Source organism: Choloepus didactylus, chromosome 5 (genome assembly GCF_015220235.1).
Source record: "Choloepus didactylus isolate mChoDid1 chromosome 5, mChoDid1.pri, whole genome shotgun sequence".
Classification (NCBI taxonomy): Eukaryota; Metazoa; Chordata; class Mammalia; order Pilosa; family Megalonychidae; genus Choloepus; species Choloepus didactylus.
Genome location: NC_051311.1, coordinates 25612559 through 25635734, shown reverse-complemented (window position 1 = coordinate 25635734; position 23176 = coordinate 25612559). Strand labels below are relative to the sequence as shown.

Here is a 23176-nt window from a genome sequence, read left to right as displayed (position 1 = left end):
TCTTATTCTACTGGGCTAGTTATTTTTTATTGAAAACTGGGGTGGGGAGGGTTGGTACTTATAATGCTTACAAATTAGTAACTATTAAGAAAATTGTTTTTCATATTTAATAGATAAGACGTAAACATAAATCACAAGAAAATACTGGAAAATACATAAAACTAAATTAACTCATAGTTCCACCTATTTTTGATATTTTAATTTGTTTTTTTCTTTGTTAGAGATGTTGGGAGTTAACAGAACAATCATGCATAAAATACAGGATTGCCATACACCATTCCACCAACAACTTGCATTGGTGTGGGACATTGTTACAATTAACGCTGGCACATTTTTATAATTGTACTATTAAAGTCCATGATGTTTTTATTTTTCAAAAAACTGCTTTCCTTTGAAATAAATGTTAGCATCCAAATGTGTTCTTCAGTTTTTTACCTTGTATTTTTATTCCTAGGACTGTTTTCTGAATGTAGTAGGATTTTATTGAAACAATTATTTGCCGTCTAACAGGCATGTATTGTTACACTAAAATTATTTTAACTGAAATTTGATTTAGTTCCCCTCATCTTGCAGACAATTTTTGATAAGGTTATAATGCTTGAAATTGTTGAAAGTACTTAATAATCTTCATGGTAATGTGGTATGAGTATCATTGTGGAGCTATGTGCATATTACAGATGTGGTAAAGGAGGACTAAAGTAATTAAATAAGACCACTGCCATAGAGCCAGAAAATGGTGGTACTTACTCTTTAAAAGACACTGTTTTCAACGTATCACCTCACTTCATAAGAGACATCTGGGTACTTCTTAGACTTGTGTTTTTGGCCCCACCCTTGAATTATAGAATTGGAACACTGGGTTGGTAAGGCTAGGAATATGATTCTTGATAGAGTCAGATTTGGGAGACTCTACTCTGTATACTGTAATGTTGCCTCTGCAACTAATCCTTTTTTCCATTAATTTATATTTTCTTCTTCACTTAGAAATGTTAGCATGAGATTAATATTACCATGGGCCTGGAGTGTAAATGAGCTGAAAAGACAATTTCAAGCAAATCTTAAACTTTGGGGCTCTTAATTTTCCTTAGAAAATTAAACACATTTTATTTAAACTTTCATAGTGCGTCAGCATTTATCCCGTTTGCCAACCATTGATCCAAATATGAGGACTCTTCTTTTGTGTGGGTACCCGAATGTCGGAAAATCCAGCTTCATCAATAAGGTTGGTCTGGTTTTGATTATAAAGCTGACGGACGGTGTGATTATTTTTTGATGAAAGCATGTGGAATTTAGGTTGACTTTGGTTATATTTTTGGCAGACTAGTCTAGTCATTTAATAAACACCTGGAAAATACCTGATTTCCTCTTAAGGAGGATTAACTCTTGTCTGAATCGAGATTTATATTGCAATAATAGAGACCATTTTATTTTTGGTTCTTGTGTATGTCATACAGATGTCTAAGAAATGTGAGATATTCAAATACATTTTCATTTAAAAAAAAAATAGAGAGCTTTTCAAAGGATTGCTATCTCAGCATATTCTGTGAATGGTAGTGCCCAAGGAGTTACTTTAAACATTTTACGTATTGAATTCTATTTCCCCAATCTCAGAAGGTATTTCTTGGTTGATTTGTCACCATGGTTGCTGTATAAACTTTCACATAAATTATTTGATCCATTGTAGTGGTAGGTTGCTAAGTCAGTCTTTACTTGAATGAGTTTATTAGGATTCAAGAGTACTATTTAAGTAATTTAGTGATTTAGTGCTTCAGGACAATTTAGCAGAGCTTGAGAGTTCTGAAAAGAATAGATACAGCATTTAATTTTATACAACCAGCAATAGCTCAGCACCCCACTCCCCACCCCCACAAAAAAATATGTTAAATATGTTATAGCTTACTTGATACCAGGAACACATTTGATTTTAGGCAGATTTTAAAGTTTTTATTTTATCCAGAAGTTGCCATGACGCAGTGGTGACAAAGGTCTGCAGTATCCTGTCTGACACTTTCAGATAACTTTTAAGCATACTGTGAATAACTTTTAAGTATAATAGGGATTAGTGCTGTGTGGTTTAATAAGCTAGTCACTCACCACCTATGGCTTTTGAAATTTAAATTAATTGAAATTAAACAAAATAACATTACATTCCTTTGTTGTACTAACCACTTTTCAGGAGATCAGTAGCTACATGTGACTCGTGGCTGCCATATTAGATGGTGCATTTATAGACCATTTCTATCATTCCACTGGGACAAGCAATGAGAAAACTGGGGGGAAGAATACTTGAACTTCCATTAAATGATGAATACCCTCCAGGTACTGGGCTCTCCTTAGCCTTCCTAGTGTTTGATTCATGTTCTTGCTCTGTGGTTCAGGCAATAAGAAGGAAGTGAAGCTAGTTGGTTTGTAAGTTTGGTAACTTCTGTCCTAAAAATTTAGTCATGTGAGTCCTGTTTTGTTTCTTTTTTTACCAAAAAAAATTAGTTTCAGTAATATATAGCTGCCATGTTTATATTGTTTGAGAGAAAACAGAAGTTACAAAATTTGTGATTATTGAAGTTTTGATTGTTTTAAGGTGACAAGAGCTGATGTGGATGTTCAGCCTTATGCCTTTACGACCAAATCTTTGTTTGTTGGGCACATGGATTACAAATACTTACGTTGGCAGGTGAGAGTTCTTACCTTTAAAGATAGAACATTGTCTTAGTTTTTTTATTAGTAGATTTTGGTTTTGATGATTTCTGAAGAACTATAGTATGTTCCCATTTCATAGTACACTTAGTATAGAGTCAACTATATCTCCTTGAGAGAATTTTGGGGAGATGGGGAGAATAGATTCTCTGGAGCCACCAAGAACTTTAAATTTCTCTATCACCAGTAAATAAAACTCATCTGAACTTTGGAGTTAAGTTACAGGGGGGTAGTTCACTTACCTCTGATAAAATTCAAGGGAAACAGCTAGCTAACAGTATGGGTTTGTGTATTATGTTAACTGTGATGTCCCTTTTACTGAAATGAAGTGCTGTTTGTCATCATTTCTAATTCTGTCACTAGAAGTGGCATGTTCCATTTGAAAGTTTGAATCAGTTTCCACAGTGCAATTTAATGTTGTAAATTATGAAGTAATTCTTAAGACATAGATAATTTGCCAGTTATTCCAGGTTTTAAATTTTGTGATGTCACTAATGAAAAGAGGAGGAGTCATTTCAAGATGATTGGCTAATCTCCCCCCCAACAGACACACTTTTTTTTTCTTTTAATTTAAAGAAATGTACTTTTACTGCTTTGTTTATTTTATCATGGTCATTTTGGGAGCTCTATATACTATTTATTATGTTGTCAAATCTACTTCGGGAATGTGAGTGACTTCCTGGATGTACTGGACAAAAAGTTTATAAATATGTATTTGGAATAATAAAGTCAGATTTTTAGGTTGTAGATACTCCAGGAATTTTGGATCACCCTTTGGAGGATAGGAACACCATTGAAATGCAGGCCATCACAGCACTGGCCCACCTTCGTGCTGCAATTCTGTATGTAATGGATTTGTCTGAACAGTGTGGACATGGATTGAAGGAGCAGCTAGAACTCTTCCAAAATATTAGACCTCTCTTTATCAATAAGGTATGATAACTAATGTTTTAATAACTATCAATGTTAATTTAAAACTTTTAATATTAAAAAATTTATTAATAAATAAATTTGATATTTTAATATTTTATGATGATATTAACTTCATTATTTCTCTTCCTTGCTAGCCTCTTATAGTTGTGGCCAACAAATGTGATGTGAAGAGAGTAGCTGAACTTGCTGAAGATGATCAGGTAAATCACCTTAATATTTTTGTAACAATTTAAATGTTTCATATCTATTAATTCAGAATTTCATTCTCTCTCAGTCAGAGTTCAGAAGGGATTTTAGCAATACTGTTCAGTTTTTTTATTTTACTGCTACAGTAATATCCTCAGTGGTTTAGTGATATGACCATCATAAAAACCTAGGTAGTGGCAAACTAATTGAAACACAGTTTTCCTAATTCCTACTCTGTATTCTTAGATCTCTGAAAAAAAGTCGATGTGTTTAGTGGTGAATCCATACATTTAACCTTTGGTAAATATGTTTACTTACTTACAAAGGGACTCTTTTTAAATTGGTGCATTAAAGAAATAAAGTACCTTAAGAAATGCTTTATTTCAAGCCTCAGGATATCTTATATGAGAGCAACATTTTCCAAAATATATTTCTAGTTAGAAGGGATGTTCATAGATATTATTTAATAAAAGACATTAAATTGATTTGGAAAATGATTAAATGAAGGAAAAAATGGATTTCTGCAAACTATTGTAAAATAGGACTTTTCAGAATATTGAATATATAATGTTTACTGTAAATTTCCAAGGGGAAGATAACACTATTATGCATCATTTTTCAAACTGATTTGATCCTGCAACCCCTTTTTTCAAAAATTAAATTCAGTTTTATTGAGATATACTCACAAACCATACAATCATGCATGGTGTACAATCAGATTGTTCATAGTACCATCATATAGTTATGCATTCATCACCCCAATCTATTTTTGAACATTTTCCTTACACCAGAAAGAATCAGAATAAGAATAAAAAATAAAAGTGAAAAAGAAAATCCAAATCATCCGCCCCTCCCACCCTATTTTTCATTTAGTTTTTGTCCCCATTTTTCTACTCATCCATCCATACACTGGATAAAGGGAGTATGATCCATAAGGCTTTCACAGTCACACTGTCACCCATCGTAAGCTACATTGTTACACAATCGTCTTCAAGAGTTCAGGCTACTGGGTTGAAGTTTGATAGTTGTTTACTTCTAGCTATTTCAGTACATTAAAACCTAAAAAGTGTTATCTATGTAGTGTGTAAGAATGTCCACCAGGGTGACCTCTCAACTCCGTTTGAAATCTCTCAGCCACTGAAACTTTATTTCGTTTCATTTCGCATCCCCCTTTTGGTCAAGAAGATGTTCTCAATCCCACTATGCTGGGTCCAGGTTCATCCCCGGGAGTCATATCCTGCGTTGCCAGGGAAATTTACACCCCTGAGGGTCAGGTCCCATGTAGGGGGGAGGCCTCAACCCTTTTAAAGTGACGTTCAGGGTACGTGCTTTGAGAAACAGTGCACTAGAACAGTGGTTCTCAACATGTGCTTCCTGGATCAGCAACATCAGTGTCACTTTTACCTGGTAACTTGTGAGAAATGCAAATGCCTGAGCCCCACCTCAGACCTACAACATCAGAAAATCTGGGAGTAGGGCCCAGCAGTCTGTGGTTTCACAGGCCCTCCAGGTGTTTCTCATATTTGTTAAAGTTTTGAGAACCACTGCACTAGAATAATAAATTAGACTTGGCCGTATCTCTCCTGCATTGTTCTACACTAGACAAGTTAAAGTATAACGTCTTGATCTCTCTCTTGTTTTATTTGAAAATTTAATATTTTGTAAAAAGTAGGCTTCTTTAAACAGCCATACTGATTTTCCTTAGAGAGCTATAGTATATTCTCTAAATTACCAATTGTATAAACACAGAGAATTAACTCGTCTTAAAAAGAACCCATATATCTAAGTTATTTCAGTTTTTCAGTCTAAAGAGAATTGGAGGCTGAAGAAAAGGGGAAAGTAGGTAGCACTAGGAAGGTTTAAGAAGCAATCTAATGATGAAGTGCTCAGGCTTTGAAGTTAGAGATGTTGAAGTCCCAGTTTTACCACTTACTAGCTGGGTGATAGAGAACTTAGTTAAGCGTTCTGAATCTTAGTTTCTTTGTCTATAAAATAGAGGTAGGAGTTGCACCATGGGTTTGTTGGAAAGATTTAATGAAATCAAAAAGCAAATGGGTAGTAGTAACTGTTTAGTAGTCAGTTAATAATTATTTTATACCCTGCCCTTTTTTTATTGGTGCATCTAACTTCATCACAGCAGCACTAAAGTAGATGTTATTCCCATTTTATAGATGATAAATGTTTGTCATCACATGCCCATGCAGATTCAGGTCTGTCTTACTCATTGCTTACACTGCTAGTAAGTGGCAGAATTGGTACTCAAACCCAGGTTTTCTCTAAGACCAGTCAGTACTCTTTCCAGTAGAAGAGGAAGTCTCTAAATTGGTAGATTAGACCCCATAACGGAAATAGATCATGTTCAGAAGTAGCTTAAATATGATAGGTCTGTTCACATTGCATCTAACCATGGTTGCCTTTACAGTTAGATATTTTAAAAAATGGTATTTGAAGGAGGAAAATAAAATGAAGTTCCTTCTTTTAGAGTCATAGTAACTTAAAAGTATTTAAATTTGTAAATATTTTTATGTTGTTTTCTAAGCAATTCTCTGTAGGCTGTGGAGTTCAAGTTTTTTATAACAAGTAACATTAAATACTTTCTAAAAAATAGGTATCTTGGTCTTGTTAAAAGTTTCTTTTTGGAAAATGAGGTCCTACAGAACGTTTTGTAGAGCCAGATATTCACTTACTTTAGTATGGTTTGATCCTTCCAGTAATTTCTCTTTCCTTAATCATCGAAGAATATAGGAGAAAAATAAGTAACTTTTTAAGAGATTTCTGCCCTTTCAGTGAGTTAAAAAACAAACATACAAACCAGATGTTGAACAATTAGAATTTGCAACATCCATTTGAGAAACAGTAAGATTTGTTCCATAGGGAACTGGAAATAAATAATGCATCTCACATTTTTCCTTTGTCTTCCCAGAAAATATTTATAGATTTGCAGGATGAAGGATTTCCTGTAATAGAAACCAGCACCCTGACAGAGGAAGGTGTTATTAAAGTTAAAACAGAGGTCAGTACTTCCTTAAAACCAGATGTCAATCTTTTATTTTAATGTCTTTCTCCAGTTTTGGAAAAAAATAGTTTTTCTGCTAGGTTTTATTAATACTCTGAGCACTTATAGTTGCTAGATAGCTAGGAATAGTGCTCTAGTTAATAAGATGGGGTTTTAAAGTCCTACTGGATACTCCCAAGTGAATGATGGGAATTTGAAGAGATACTTTACAGTTACAACCATAGGTAATTTTAACTTAAAATATCTGCTGCTTCTCTTGATCTGCTAGTATTTCCATGAGTAATAGTGAAGAGTGCTTTTATGGCACAAGTGTAGAAGTAGATGGAAAAAGATAGTATGAAAAGCAGGAACACCTTGGTGGTGGTGGTGGTGGTGGGGTGTTTCATGTCAGATTTCACATGCTATCTAAAATTGTTTTTTCCTTTTTTTGCCTGAAAAAGAAAAGACAACTATGATGCTGTTGATTTTGCTCAGGGATTAGTTTCTCAAGTTAGAATCATACGGTGAAAAATTACATATAGTTAAGGTTACTTCTCAAATTCCTTTAGGAAGTACAGTTTGAGAGCACTGAGAGTCTTGGGAGAGGGTCACTAATGTTGGGAAAAGGTGCGGAATGGGATGTGGGGGGTGTCAAAGGTGAACTTTTTCAAGGGGCTCTTTCACAGTTTTGCCTAAGGTTAGCACTCAGCCCAAAAAGAGGGGAAGCAGCTTATTTCCCTTTGTATAAGTATGGTATGCTACATTAGTTTTTAATAGACCCTTGGGATGATGACTTGAGAATGTGGCTACTATATGTTGTTATTAAGGGAAAATGTATAGTAAGTTGCAGAAAGGCATACATAAAAACAAACCTTTGGAACATAATCTGTTGGTTAGTAGGGACTTCTGATTCTGTATTTTTCCCTTTAAAGTTTAACTGGAAGCTACTGTACTATGTCTTTGTGACTTTGTATCTTTTTTTAAATACTCTATTAGGCTTGTGATAGGCTTTTGGCTCATCGGGTTGAAACCAAAATGAAAGGAAATAAAGTGAATGAGGTGCTGAACAGATTGCATTTAGCTGTACCAAACAAAAGAGATGATAAGGTGAGATTGATTACCTTTTTAGAGAACCTTTGGAATAAGATTATATGTTTCTGATAAAAAGTCAATAGATACTGTACTCATACCTTTCTCCAGGAATTTTAGGTCAAAGTAATACAGTCACAAATGAATTTCATAAACAGTCTTGAGTTTCTCTTTCATAATAAAAGTTATATATGTATATGATAAAGAATTGAAAACTAAATAAGAGTGCAAGATAAGTAAAAAACCTGCTTCTCACTCTCCGAGAGGCCATTACTGTTAACTTTATTTTGTTTATCCTTCCAGAAATTTTCTTGGTGTGTAAGCATACTTAAAACAAATTTTTCAGCACAAACAGAAATGTGTTCCATTCTCGTAGACTTTGCATTTTAGCTTTAAAAATTTATCATGTACATATTTCCATATTAGCACATGAAGCTATGACTCCATTTCCACTTGTATGTATTTACTGTATTACTATTAAGCAGTCTCCTCTGCTAGATATTCAAGTTATTTCTAATTTCTCTTCATTACAGGTAGGGCTAGAGTGCATATCTTTATCCATATGTCTTTGTGTTTTATTGCAAATATATATGTAGAGTAGATTTCAAGGATTAGAATAGATGGGTGATAAGATAGGTACATTGAAAATGTTACTGTCCTCCAAAAGTGCCTTTCTCATTTAATTACTCCACTAACAGTTTGAGAATGTATGTTTTCCCGACATCTTCTATAACGTTGCGTATTAGCTTTTGTCAATCTTATTGTTGTGATGTTTCTTTAATGATTCGTGCAGTTGAGCAGTTTGTATGTGCATATTGACCTTTTATTTCTTTAGGTTATCTTTTACTTGTTCATTTGTAATTTGTATATTAAAGAAGTCAGAATCATGTTATATGTACTGTACTTTTTTTGTGTGTGTGTCACTTACCTTTTGGTTTCTGATATCTTTTTTTGGTTACCTCAAAGAAATTATACATTTTTAGACTATTAACATATATTAATGTTTCCTTTATGGCTGCTGGGTTTTTTGTCATGTGTAGAAAGTTCTGCCATCCATTCCAAGAATATGGAAGTCTTTGCTCTGCCTTGAATTTTTTTTTAATTCAATTTTATTGAGATATATTTACATACCATACGTTCATCCCCAATGTATAGTCAGTTGTTCACAGCACCATTATATAGTTGTGCATTCATCACCACATTCGATTTTTGAACATTTTCATTACCGTACACAAAAAAGAATAAAAATAAAAGTTAAAGTGGAAAAGAACACCCAAAACATCCCATCCCTCTCCATCCCTCCCTATAATTCATTTACTTTCTGTCCTCATTTTTCAATTCATCTGTCTATACACTGTATAAAGGGAGTGTGAGCCACAAAGTTTTCATAGTCAACACAGTCACTCAGTGTAAGCTATGTGGTTATACAATCGCCTTCAAGAACAAAGGCTACAGTTTCAGGTATTTTCTTCTAGCTATTCCAATAAACTAAAAACTAAAAAGGGATATCTGTATGATGAATAATAATAACCTCCAGAATGCCCTCTCAACTCTGTTTGAAATCTCTCAGCCACTGAAACTTTATTTTGTTTCATTTCGCTTCCCCCTTTTGGTCCAAGAAAATTTTCTCAACCCTACAATGACAGGGTGAAGCTCATCACTAGGAGTCATGTCCCACGTTGCCAGGGAGTTCCACACCCCTGGGAGTCACGTCCCACATTGTGGGGGGAGCAGCGAGTTTACCTGCAGAGTTGGCTTAGAAAGAGTCTACCTTGAATTTTTTATCAAGAGAGAGGTAGAAATGGTTAATCAGCTGTGTTTTTCAAATGGCTTGCCATTTGAACAATTGAACAAATGATTGAACAATTTATCTTTCCATTGAAATATATGTGGTTTGTGTCCAAATTTCTCTCTTCCATTGATCTATTGTTTTTTTCTGTATCACTTTTCTTTTTTGTAATATTTCTAGATCATCTTGGTATAGATTTTTTCTAAATAAACTTGAATCTGCTTGTGAAGTCTTCCTCACCTCCTTGCCCAGATTACCCTGCAACCCATTCCTCTCCCTCCGAAATAATATATTGGTATTTTAATTGGTCTGGATATGTTTTTTCCTCTGGAAGATGGAGAATTTGCTTCTCATTTCTAATTTTTTGTAATTTTTTTTTTCCTTCATTGAGCAAGGCGTTTCAAATAAATATTTCCAAAAATACCTTTCCAGGAAAGGCCTCCTTTCATCCCAGAAGGAGTAGTGGCTCGTAAGAAGAAAATGGAAACTGACGAGCCTAAAAAGAGACGGGTAGGTTACTTTAAATGAACTCTCAACCTTACTCATTTATGGAGAGGGAGGCACCACTTTAGGATGTAGGTGCCACTGGTAATGGAGAATCAGAACCATTAAACACACATTGAGAGCTTCCTGATGTCTGACCCTGTTGGGCCTTGGGAACATACCATTTAAAAACCCAACAAGTCCTTCCCCTTGTGGAGCTTACATTTTAGTTGATGGAGAGGGCAGTGGACAAAATACATGAGTAAAATATATAACATGTCAGATGGCAAAACAAAACAAAAGGACAGCTTTATTACCAGAAATAGGAATGGAACCCACCAGAGTTGGAAGAATTGGATGTTAGATTAGAGGAGAAGAGATTATTTCATAGTGACAAGAAGGGTGCATAGCATTTCTGGACCTGAAAGGCATAATAAAGCTGGTTATGATTTTGTCTTTCATTGCAGGAACGAGATATTGAGCTGGAAATGGGAGATGATTATATTTTAGATCTTCAAAGTAAGTGTTATACAAAGCACAGTGTAACAGATACTTTAAAATGCCAGTTACATATAAAGTATATCCAAAAAGTCTTTAATAAGTAAAAGCCTTCCAGCATATTTGTTAATTTTTAATTTATTAAAGAGTCAAGTTGCATACTGATAGGACTCTCTGAGATTTCCTTCCAGGTAGTTTTCTGTAGTTTTAGGATGAGGGAATAATTTTTGAAGCTTTCACAGCATAGAAAGGTTGAAACAAGTTGAAATTGTAAAGCTATCTTTCAAGCCTTTTGCTTTCCTTTGAGTATATCGTGTTTTGCTTTTTATTTATTTTTGTTTTTACTATTTGGGCCACTTGGCCTTCAGGTTCTGATATACTTTGGAAAGGATTTGGAGTAATTCTTTTATTAAGCATATTTCTTCTTTACTGTTGAATACAAATTTGCTGTTATCTTTACAGAGCGATATGTTGTGGTCTAAGTTACATAACTCACTTTGGCCACATAATAGTCAAAGATATTAATAACTGTTACGAAGTTAACTTTTTTTAATTTAATCTTCAGAGTACTGGAATTTAATGGATTCAGCTGAAAAATATGATAAGATACCAGAGATCTGGGAAGGCCATAATATAGCTGATTATATTGATCCTGATATCATGAAGGTCAGTGTTACTTTATATCATGTGATTCCCACCCCCCACCCTTAGAAGATATAAGCACAGCTTTGGCTCCTCTGTATCTGTCCCCTTTACTCTGCTACACCTACCCTGAAACCTCACAATCCTTGATCACTGTGCATCCTCTCCTCCGAGTGTTATTGGAGAAAATCAGATAATACTTCAGACCAGGGACATTACAAAGGAATTTTTCACCCTTATCTGGACCTTTGCCACTATTACTTGCTCTGAATCTTCCATTTGTAGGTATCACAGTCTTCTGCTTCTTCTACTTCCTACCCATACTGCTCAGCAGGCGACCTCACCTTACAAAGAAAATCGAGTCCATGGATGTGAATAATTGCCCCATTTTTCTGTGTATTTCCACAGTGATCCTTTTAATCTGATATAGAAGTGTACTGTCTCTGCAGGGCTCATTCATTCCTCTGCTTTTTCTCATGATATCAATTCTTGTCTTCTCTAGAATTTCTTCCCACCAGTAATGTATTTCTTCTGTTCCAGTCCTTCCTTCTTTTCTTGATTTTTCTTAATCTATAAATATCCATAGGTTTCTTCCATCTTATTAAAAAAGCAAAAACTGTCTTTAACTCTGTCCTTTAGTTTCTATCCTGTCTTTCTCTCCTCAATCAGGCTTTTTGAGAAAACTTTCTATTTCCTTATTTTTCCACTCCTTAATTCCCAAATTCCCTCAATTTATATTTTTCAGTTTCATTATCTCTACAAGCTTGTTTTTGTTTCCTGGAGTCTAAAGCAAATACCATGCAATGGATTGGCTTAAAGAATGGAAGTTTATTTCTCATGATTTTGAGGATAGAAGTCCAAAATCAAAGTATCAAGGCGATGCTTTCTCAAAGAATACTGGTGTTCTAGGGCCGGCTGCTGCGCTCCTTGGTCCTTGACTTTTCTGTCACTTGGCAGTGCACATGGTGGCCTCTCCCGGCCTCTCCCTTCTCTTCCAGGTTCCAGTCTTCACTGACTTGCAGCTTCTGGCTGTTCCCTGTGGCACCTGTGCACTGCATGCCCACCAGCTCTCCCTCTCTCTCTTTGTCTTCTCCTATAAGGCCTTCAGTAATAGGATTAGACCCATCCTGAGTCATTTGGGCCATACCTTATCTGAAGTAACTCATCAGTAGGTAAATAGGTTTACAAAGGATCACGCCTACAGGAATGGATTAAGTTTAAGGATATGTTTTTCTGGGGTGTATAGCTCCAAGCCTCCACAGAGTCTTCACAACTTTCCTTTTCCTGTAGACATTGATCTGGCTGCTAGTATCTTGGTTTATTTAGATACCTGAGGAATAAACCTTCATAGTAAGTCCCCTTCACTCTCATCTGTACTATTTATTCCCTTCTTTTGCTCTCTGTTAGCTAGTTTTCATCTTAATTGCCTTTGCCTTAATCGGTCTTACAGCTTTCAGTCTTTTCCCCCTTTTCATTCCATTGCCTGCATTACCAGACCCAAAAAATTTGATCATATTATTTCTTTTTTTAAAACTTCGAGTATGCCTCTTTGATTCATCTTTTACCATCTTTTATTCATTTTCTTTAGTGGATACAGGGACCTTTGTAATTTGTCCTAGCTTATCTACTTTTCCAATCTTATTCCCTCTATACATTTTTCACATATGCAGTAATATGACCATAAGCTTATGGTCGCATCTGATTGTGTTGGATTCTGGTCTGAGATTTGTCTGTAGAAATATGCCCCTTTTTTTTTTCTTCAATTTTATTAAAATTGTTTCAGGGTGACATTGTGTTAGAATGGATAAATGAGGTATTGTAGCACAAGACTAATTCAGGTTGATTTTTAAAGTTCTTTAAGAATCCAAGGTTATTTCATACATCTGCTGGGAGCTGTAGGAATGAGGAAAGTGATGTCTGGATGTTTTTTTACCTTAATGTCCATAGTAATTGTTTTTTAAAAGGCATAGAGGAATGGCACAGAACAATCAGCAAAATAGTGTCAGGTTAATATTCAAGTAGTCTTCATTTTCTCCATAGAATCCATTACCTCTGAAAATCAGGTCCAGCATGTAGGATAAGGTCCAGCTGTGACTCTAGACATTGTATCCTTGGTTCATTGTGTCCTCAAAGGTTCAAGGGAAACATAGTTCCCATTTAAATGTTGATACGTTTATATATTTATGAGGTTTTTTTTTTAATTGTTAATTTTGTTTAACTGACTTTTTTTGTTAAAGAAATTGGAAGAGTTAGAAAAAGAAGAAGAACTAAGAACAGCTGCCGGAGAGTATGACAGTGAATCTGAAAGTGAAGATGAGGAAATGGTGGAAATCCGACAGTTGGCAAAGCAAATTAGAGAAAAAAGGAAACTGAAAATTCTGCAGTCCAAAGAAAAGAATATTCAGGGACCCAGAATGCCTCGAACTGCTAAAAAGGCAAGTTTTTATGTCTTTGCAAAGAAGCACATCCTATTTCTTTGCATATTGGATTCCTGGGTAATCATGGCTAAATGAAACTTTTCAACCCATTATGTGGCCGTAAGATTTTACATAATTATTTTCTTAGTATATGTTGACTTGTAAAATCATTTGGTTTTTGATCTTTTATATTCTGGCTGATTGATGTGTCCTCTCTTGTAATTTCAGTCTTCGAGGTCAGCACTGTTAGATTCAATCACTTTGCACTTGTACAAATTAAGATTGTAATTTGTGAATTGTAAAACTTAAAGCCATCAGTTTATGCTTTCTTATTCTTTCATTTCTTTTTTAATCAGAACTGTTACCCTTTGCAAGTTACAGAAACCTAATTTGCAAGTTACAGAAACCTAACCCAGTCTCAATCCAAAAGACAGTTTATTGACTCAGATGACTGATTAGGATGGGAAGAATCACACTTTAGGCACAAATCGACCAAATGATGTCAGGATTGTTTCCATTTTTCAGTTCTCTTTCTTTGATATGGCATCATCTCTCCAGTTCTTATATCTAGCAGGGGCAGCAGGTGGTAGTCTCTTATTTGGTCAGGCTTAGGGCATATGCCTATCCCTGTGACCAGAGCAGGGTCCTGTGACAGCAAAACCTGAACCACTTGGGGCAGGCAGTAAGAGAGGAGCAGTTCCCCAAAAAAGGAAGACAGTGATGCTGGGCAGTTAAAAGGCAATGGACTGGTGATGTGGGACATGACTCCTAAGAATGAGCCTGACCTAGGCATCAGGGATTGAGAATGCCTTCTTGACCAAAAAGGGGAAAAGAAAGGTAATAAAATAAGGTTTCAGTCACTAAGAAATTTCAAATAAAGTCAAGAAGCTATCCTGGAGGTTACTCTTACACAAGCTCCAGCTAGATATTCCAAATGGCCACAGTATGCCAAGCCCAAATTAACAGTAGTCCCAAAAATTCTGAAGAATACCCAGGTCCCTATCTGAAACTCTATAAAAGTTTTACTCACTGAGTTTATTCTTCAGAAACTTAAATCTTCCAGAGTCTTCCTATGCCAAATAAGTCCCCAAACCCAGAGGCATTGCCTCGTCAAGAACATCAACCAGATGCATTCCCTTTCCCCATAATGTCAACACCCCTTTTCAGTATGAACGAATTAGGGTGGTCACTGCCCAGATGTCCTTGAAGACTGAGACAGTGATCAAACAAGAGGGAGGAGTAGCAACAAACAACATAGGATTTAACAAAGGACTATGTATACTGAATCTTTATATAATTTTTTAAAAGTCTCTATAAGTATTGTATCAGCTAGAAGGAAATAACTGAAATGGTGGAACTATAACCCATAACATTCTTTGAAATTTGCTCTATAACTACTTGTTAAATCTTTCTTTGAAAGTTATCACTTTTCTGTATATTTGTTACATTTCACAATTAAAAATGTTGAAAAAAAAGGCAATGGGAAAGGAAAGAAAATAACTTGAAATTCTAGAAATTTCTCAGTGGATAAACATATATTTGCAAAGACTGTTTTCCTGTGATGATAGATGACTGGTATTGATAGACTTAGACCTTTTTATATTCCTCTTAGCAGTGCTTAGTAAGTGTTTAGAAGGATTCCTTGCCTCTTCTAGTTTGTGGCAGTAGCAAGGATTTCTTGGCTTTCCTTGGCTTGTGACAGCACAACTTCAGTCTCTGCCTTCAGTTTGTGTCTTTGGGCACATTACTGAATCTCTCAGCTTTAATGATCTTACCCATACAATGAAAGCAGTAACTATTTAATCCCCAGGTTGGTTGGGAAGAGCAGAAAAACATAAAGTAACATCTGTTGTTTCTCACATTGGCAAACGCATAGAATGTGTTAATTTTCATGTGATGTAACAAATCAGATTGAGGGTCAAAAAGCTTGAAAGTGGAGGGGCAAGATGGCAGCATGGAGAGGAGTGGAATTTAGTCCCCTGGAACAATGAATAAATAATGAGGAACAACTAGTAAATAATCTGAAATAACTGCTGGGGGACAACTGTGACTGTCCACACATTGTACACCAATCTGGTTTGGGAGGAATGCCTGAGATCGCAGCGTAGAACCTGTAAGTAAAAGCTATGGAACTGCGTCAAGAGCCCCTTCCCCCCACGGCAGGCTTTGTTGCAAAACTTTGCTGTGTTAGGAACTAGCAGCACTCTCCAAGCAAGTGAATATATCTCAGCTGAGCTTCAAGTTGGGTTTTAATTAACAAATGTGGACGGCTGAATATAAGCTACAACCCCCCAACAAACAGATAGAGGCTTTTAGTGCCAACTTACCTTAAAGAACCAGAAGACTCATCGGTCCTGGGAGAGGGAGCCCAGAAGACTGAGTGTTACCTCTGGCCAATGAGTGAAACTGGGGGACCATGTACTGGCTCCAAAGGGGGGATTTCTGTCCCTTTTTCTCTCTCTCAGCTTGAGGGGATCAGAAGAGAGACCTGCAGCCATTTTCAGTTCACAGTGCTCTGACCTGCACAGGGGTGGAGATAACAGAGTCAGAGAGACTATTCAAATGCAGATGATAACTCCCTAGGGGATATATCTTCCCTAAGAATAAGGAGGTGGGGCACAGCTTTCCCTTCAGAACCAGATCCCAGAGCCTGGGGGAAAAAAGCCAAAACAGAAACTGAAGGCACCACACCTCCTTACACAAGTCAGGAGCGACAGGCTGACAGGCGTCACCTGCTGGGCAGGTTAGGAAAAGCACAGTGACTGGAAACCCCACAGGAAAGTCTGTCATTCCTCTAAGATACACCCTGAATATAACCTCATTCTGAGAGCTGAACCTGTTCCAGTTGGAAAATCTGACTGGGGTAATCAAGGAAACCAGATGCCTAGACAACAGAAAACTACAATTCATACTAGGAAAAATGAAGATATGACCCATTCAAAGGAACAAACTGACACCTCAATCAAGATACAGTTGAGATATTGTTTCACTTTAATGAAACAATCTGTTAAAGATTTTCAAAGAGATATGCTAATTCAAATAAAAAAAACAAATCAGTGAGTTCAGGGAAGATATAACAAAAGAGATGAAGGCTATAAAGAAAACACTGGGCGAACATAAGGTAGACATGGAAAGTTTGAAAAAACTGCAGAATCTATGGAAATGAAAGGCACAACACAAGATGAAAAACACGGTGGAGACATACAACAGCCAATCTCAAGAGGCAGAAGAAAACACTCAGGAACTGGAGAACAAGGCACTGAAAGCCTACACACAAAAGACCAGATATGGAAAAGAATGGAAAAATATGAGCAACGTCTCAGGGAATTGAATGACAACATGAAACACACGAATATACATGTCATGGTTGTCTCAGAAGGAGAAGAGAAGGGGAAAGGGGCAGAAACAATAATAGAGGAAATAATCAATGAAAATTTCCCATCTCTTATGAAAGACATAAAATTACAGATCCAAGGAGCACAGCGTACCCCAAACAGAATAGATCTGAATAGACCTATGCCAAGACACTTAATAATCAGATTATTAAATGCCAAAGACAAGATACTGAAAGAGAAAAACTGGCAACCAAGGGATCCTATATCCGGCAAAACTGTCCTTCAAATATGAGGGAGAGCTTAAAATATTCTCTGGCAAACAGGCAATGAGAGAATTTGTGAACAAAATACCTGCGCTACAGGATATACTAAGGGGAGCACTACAGGCAGAAAGGAAGAGACAGGAGTGAGTCGTTTGGAACACAGTTTTGGGTGATGGTAGCGCAGCAATGTAAGTTCACTGAACAAAGATGGCTGTATGATTGAAAGAGGAAAGTTAGGAGCATGTGGAACACAAGAAGGAAAGAAGAAAGAAAGACTGGGACTGTATAATTCAGTGAAACCTAGGGTGCTCAACAATTGTGATAAAATGTACAAATATGTTTTCACATGAGGGAGAACAAATGAATGTCAGCCTTGCAAGGTTAAAAATGGGGTAGTATTGGGGAAAAAATACAATCAATGCAAACTAGAGACTATAGTTAATGGAAACTTTGTATTATGCTTCCTTTAGTATAACAAAGGCAATATACCAAAGCTGAATGCCTGTAAGAGGGGGATATAAGGGAGGGATATGGGACTCTTGGCATTGGTGATGTTGTCTGGCTCTTTTATTCTACTTTAGTTTAATTCTATCTTTTCTTTCATTGCTTTTTAGCCGTCATTTTTTTTCTTTCTTTTTCTTTTCTCTCTCTACCTTCTTTGACTCTTCTTCCTTCTTTGTGGAAGAAATGCAGATGTCCTTATACGGATAGTGGTGATGGTGGTGAATTCATAAATATGTAACTCTACAGGAGCCATCAATTGCTTACTTAGGATGGAAAGTATGGTGGGTGAACAAAACCATCTTAAAGAAAAAAAATGGGTTGATGAAGAAACCTTGAGGGCACTGCATTGAGTGAAATAAGTCAGACACAAAAGGACAAATATTGGATGGTCTCACTGATGTGAACTATGTATAAATACATAGACATGAAATATAAGTTAACAGGATTTAGAACAAGGCTAAAGAATGGGGAGTGGTTACTTATTATGAGCAGAATGTTCAACTAGGTTGAACCTAAGTGTTTGGAAGTGGACAGAGGTGGCAGTAGCACATTATTGTGAGAATAACTAACAGTGCTGAATGGTGTGTGAATGTGGTGGAACGGGGAAACTTAGAGTCAGGTATGTCACCAGAAGGAAAGTTGGAGGTTAAAAGATGGGAATGTATAAAACAGTGAATTTTGTGGTGGACAATGTCCGTGATTAACTGTACAAATATTAGAAATCTCTTTCATGAAGTAGAACAAATGTATGACACTATAACTAGAAGCTAATAATAGAGGGGTATATAGGGGAAAAAATATATACCTATCGTAAACTATGTACTACAGTTAACACTATTTTAACATTCTTTCATCAACAGTAACAAAAGTACTATACCAATACTATGAGTCAATAATGGAGGGGGTGGTTAGGGGTAGGGGAGGAACTGAATTTTCTTTCGTCTTCATTTATTTTCTGGAGTAATGAAAATGTTCTAAAAATTGGGAAAAAAATTTGTGGTAGATGCACAGCTGTATGCTGGTACAGTGGACAATTGATTGTGCATTTTGGATAATTCTATGGTATGTGAACAATCCCAATAAAATTGAAAAAAAAAAAAAAAAAAGCTTGAAAGTGAGTCCACATAAAAAGTATAATTCCTTTAAAAATTATATTAAAGATCATTGTAAAAGGTATATTTTCCCTTGAATTTTTTTTAACATTTCATCAAACTAATTTTTTTAAAAGCAGTTACCCTTTTTTTGTTTCTTTTTCAGGTTCAGCGCAAAGTTTTGGAGAATGAGATGCGTAGTCTGGGTGTTGACATGGATGATAAAGACGATGTAAGTGTGTGTGTGGGGGTTTCAGATATTTATATAGTTAGATACAACTTTGTTAAAGAAGGCCAGGATTTTAGGTATCTGTGGGAATAAAAGTTGATTTGAAAAATATAGGAGAAAAGAAATTAGAACTTTCAGCATTTCTAATGATATGTATTAGCAGGGAGTTTTGATTTGCAGTGATTTGGTTGATACATAGCTCGTTAACTAAAGATCAACAGCTTAACTACGTTAGTTACATTGTTCTAGTTCCCTTTCAATGACTATTTCAGGAAGTTTGTATAAACAGGTTCAAGGATTCCATGCTACTGGTACAAAAAGATATTTTCACAACTGTTTTGTGATTGTTCACAATTTGTGAAAACTTTAAGGAAAACCTTATGCATCCTCAAGTGCTTAATTACAAAATCTCCCTGACATTATGGAAAGTTTCCCATCTATTAGTCTGATATTCCATTTTCTTTAATATTGTCAGTCATGTGAGGTATGTGAGGTGACCTCAATGCTATTTTTGGTTTTTGTGGGTTTTTTTTGGATGTCTTATTTTACACACACACATGCACACACGCACTTACACATTATCTTCTATTTCCATGTTAATGGAAAATTTGGAAAAACCGAAGTCACACAAAAATAAATTAGGTTAAAATGTGGTAAATACTTTTTTATTTGTTTTTCTGTACAGACAGCTTTTCATTTTTCTGTTTCTTTTTAAAAAAATATATTTATGGTCATACTCTGCATACATTATATCTACTTTTCATTATGGTATGAGCATTTTTCAAGATACAGTAAATTTCTCACATTTTAAATTGAGTTATAAATTAATGAAGAAATACACTTTCTTAATAAAGAAATTAACAAATTAATTAAGCAATTATGGTTTCTTTCTTTTGAGCTTTTTGGGTTGCTTGCAGTTTAAAAACTCACATATATTTGCTGTCCCCTCAAAGAATTTAAGGTTGCTTATAGGAAACATACAAATATTTAAAATTGGCATCTGGGAAATATAAATTGGAATAGAATGTCACAGAGAACAAAATAAATAAAGACCACTTAGGCTCTAAATAGTTCACTGGAAGAACTTAGAAGTCTTTACTAGTCTATTTCTGTGGGAACCCAAACATTAGAAGGAATCTTAGGTATTAATTAGAATTCTCATTGTTTTGCTGTTATGAATCATGCCAGAGTATTTAAGTCTTTAGTTAAAAGAACTTTTCCCTATTCCAGATTATTTTCTAAGAACAGATTCCCAGAAGTGGAATTACCAAATTCAAAGGATAATTGTATTAAAATTCCATTCCAAAAGGGTTAGATTAATTTGGATTTTAATCAGCTACATATAGAGTATCTATTTGCCTACATCCTTAATGTACATCTGTGTCTTCTGATTTTTCATTGTTTATTAAATATTTGGCTTAATCTCTGCTTACCTTTTGAGATAGTTTATTATCCCTAGTTTATAGATGAGGTAATTGAAGATTAGCAAGATTAAGGAATTTGTTTAAAGCTCCACAGCCAGCACAAGGCAGAACTGTGACATAACCTAGGTCTGACTGCAGAAGCTGTCCTCTTAATTACTAGTGTGCCATTTCTCTGCTTAATATCAAGGTTGAACCTTTTTGTCCAATGTTTATCACTTTGTGTTCATATAGCCCCAAAAATGGAGGCATAAGGGAGAAAGAATTCATTATGTCTGAAATAAAAATTGTGATGCTAATCTAAAGGTCTAGGTTGTAAGGGGAACGATTTTGAAATTGGCAGCTCTAAGTAAATTTTTTAAAATGTAGTTAAAATCACCTTTGTAACATAAAGCAGCATGTGTTAACTTAGAAAGAATGTTGACCATTAAATAATTAGGATTTAATTATATGTGTTTTTAAAATCCTTAGTTTATTTGATAATGGTTCTAAAAACTTCTCACTGCTGCTCTGCTTGTTGAAGTAATTTTATTTTTATCAGTAAACCTGGAAGTGAGTCTGATATCCTGACTTGACTTTAATGATGTCCAGGCCCACTATGCAGTCCAGGCAAGAAGATCTCGGAGCATTACCAGGAAAAGAAAACGGGAAGACTCTGTTCCATCTGCTTCCGTAGCTCGGAGTCGAAGCTGCTCTCGAACTCCACGTGATGTTTCTGGTCTTAGGGATGTCAAGGTTAGTGTCTGTAAAATGTAATATAATAGTAAAAAAAACCTCTGTCTTTTATTACACAAAGGACTCAGGGCAAACACTAACAGTTGTCATTCGGAGCAGATGGGAACTGACAGGCAGATGGTTAAAAGGCACTGCATCCCCCGTTCCCAGCCGTTCTCTACAGAGGTGTGCTTGGGCCAGGGTACACTGGCATGCCCAGCTGGTGGACTATTCCCTAATGCTTTCCTATTTGGGGAGGGTGAACAGAAGAGTGGCATTATGGGTTAGGAATAAATACGACTGGGCACCAAGTGGTCTGAGCTTATGTCCAGCAGTTTAGGAAACTGTTAGGATATGGTCCCTGCCTAGTATTTGGAGACCCTGGGCCCTCAGTTCCAAGTAGCCCCTTGCCAGAGAGCCACCCTCAGAGTGAACTATTTGGGATTTTTTTTTTTTTTTCTTCAAGTTGGTAGCTTCAGTTACTATCATATAAACATTTATAATGTCTTTGGGGAAAGAAGCTTTGGGTATGTAGTTTCTTTTGTGGTAACTTCTTTTCATTTTGAAACAATGAAGGTGCTTTCAGCATTCTGAAAACTCGGCTATAGAGGAAAGTCTGCATATAAGCTGGCAAGCAGTCTTTTTTTTTTAAGCAAGGATTAGACTCAAAAATGCCTGTGATCGAAAGACCACTCATTGGACTAAAAGTGGGAGGAAAGACATTTTCTTTAATGCATATGATATTCCATCTTGCATTTACTAGTTAATCTTCTTAACAGTCATAACAGATTATAAGTATTATTATCCTCGTTGATAAGAAACAGGTAACTTGCCTAAAGTCTTGGCCTGTCTGACTTTGAAGTCTGAGATTTCCATTCTACCATGCCTTTTCCGTCTAGAGATCTGGACTTTATTGTTTTTGCTACTTATTAATCAGATGCCAATAGTAAATTTACATGGGCCCCAGTTGCAGTTTCCTGGTTTGTTTAAGAGGTCATAAGAACAGATGTACTCTGATCTTCCAGGTCTGAAATTTACGTAATCCTTATAGACATAAAACTTTTCCTAGATATAATTTTTATTTAGTATTCATATGCAGATATTCATTGAGTTCCTGTAGATACTGTGGTGAGTTTAAGGGAAAACAGCAGTGAACATAGTCTTTACAGAACTTAGCAGACTAAGGACATTTAACCAAGTCATTGTTATATGCAATGGAAATTGATTTTTCAGTAACCAAAGTATTTTATGGGTTGTTCCCCCCTCCCCTCCCCATTATAGATGGTGAAGAAAGCCAAGACTATGATGAAGAATGCTCAAAAGAAGATGAATCGCTTGGGGAAGAAAGGGGAGGCAGATAGACATGTGTTTGATATGAAGCCCAAACACTTACTATCTGGAAAGAGGAAAGCTGGTAAAAAGGATAGAAGATAGGTATCCTTTTGAATTGAAATTGACTGAACTAATTTGTTTGTTTTTTGGTTTTGTTCGCTTTGGTTTGGTATGGTTTCATAAAGTTGGGGTAAATGATCTATAAACTGAAAAAAAAAAAACAATGAAAATAAGTAAGGCACTTGCTGCTTTGCTGAAAAACCATAGTTAGCTTAACTATACAGGTGTGAGGAATTTTTGTCCCTGCATATTATTTCAAATATTTTAGGTAGACAGTGGTTTCTGTGTTAAATGGCATTTTGATTGCTTCAGAGTTGCAGAACTGGAAAGACTTATTGATGTGCCCCACTTTTGATGGAGAAAACCCCTATTTTCTTCTACCAAGGGGAGCTTTATTTTATCACACTCAAGTGGTCCTTTTTTTGTGTGGGAAAACATCCCCACTGTGGACGTGTGGAGGAGGCTACCAGAGGCCGCGCTTTGTAGGCACGGGAGCAAATG

At 35.8% G+C, this 23176-nt stretch overlaps 1 protein-coding gene across 2 annotated transcripts in view; it reads left to right on the top strand.

Moving 5' to 3' along the window:
- The window catches only part of GTPBP4 (GTP binding protein 4), an 81572-nt gene extending 58724 nt beyond the window's left edge, over window positions 1–22848 (top strand). For both annotated transcript variants that reach the window (XM_037835682.1, XM_037835681.1), the window contains exons 5-17: window positions 1122–1222; window positions 2579–2671; window positions 3436–3627; window positions 3762–3827; window positions 6737–6826; window positions 7805–7915; window positions 10119–10196; window positions 10637–10688; window positions 11233–11333; window positions 13547–13744; window positions 19086–19151; window positions 21161–21304; window positions 22565–22848. In XM_037835682.1, the coding sequence (XP_037691610.1) occupies window positions 1122–1222; window positions 2579–2671; window positions 3436–3627; window positions 3762–3827; window positions 6737–6826; window positions 7805–7915; window positions 10119–10196; window positions 10637–10688; window positions 11233–11333; window positions 13547–13744; window positions 19086–19151; window positions 21161–21304; window positions 22565–22717 (1445 nt within the window). In that variant the 3' untranslated portion in view covers window positions 22718–22848. The remainder of the gene's footprint in view (window positions 1–1121; window positions 1223–2578; window positions 2672–3435; window positions 3628–3761; window positions 3828–6736; window positions 6827–7804; window positions 7916–10118; window positions 10197–10636; window positions 10689–11232; window positions 11334–13546; window positions 13745–19085; window positions 19152–21160; window positions 21305–22564) is intronic.
- Window positions 22849–23176: the final 328 nt, after the last annotated feature.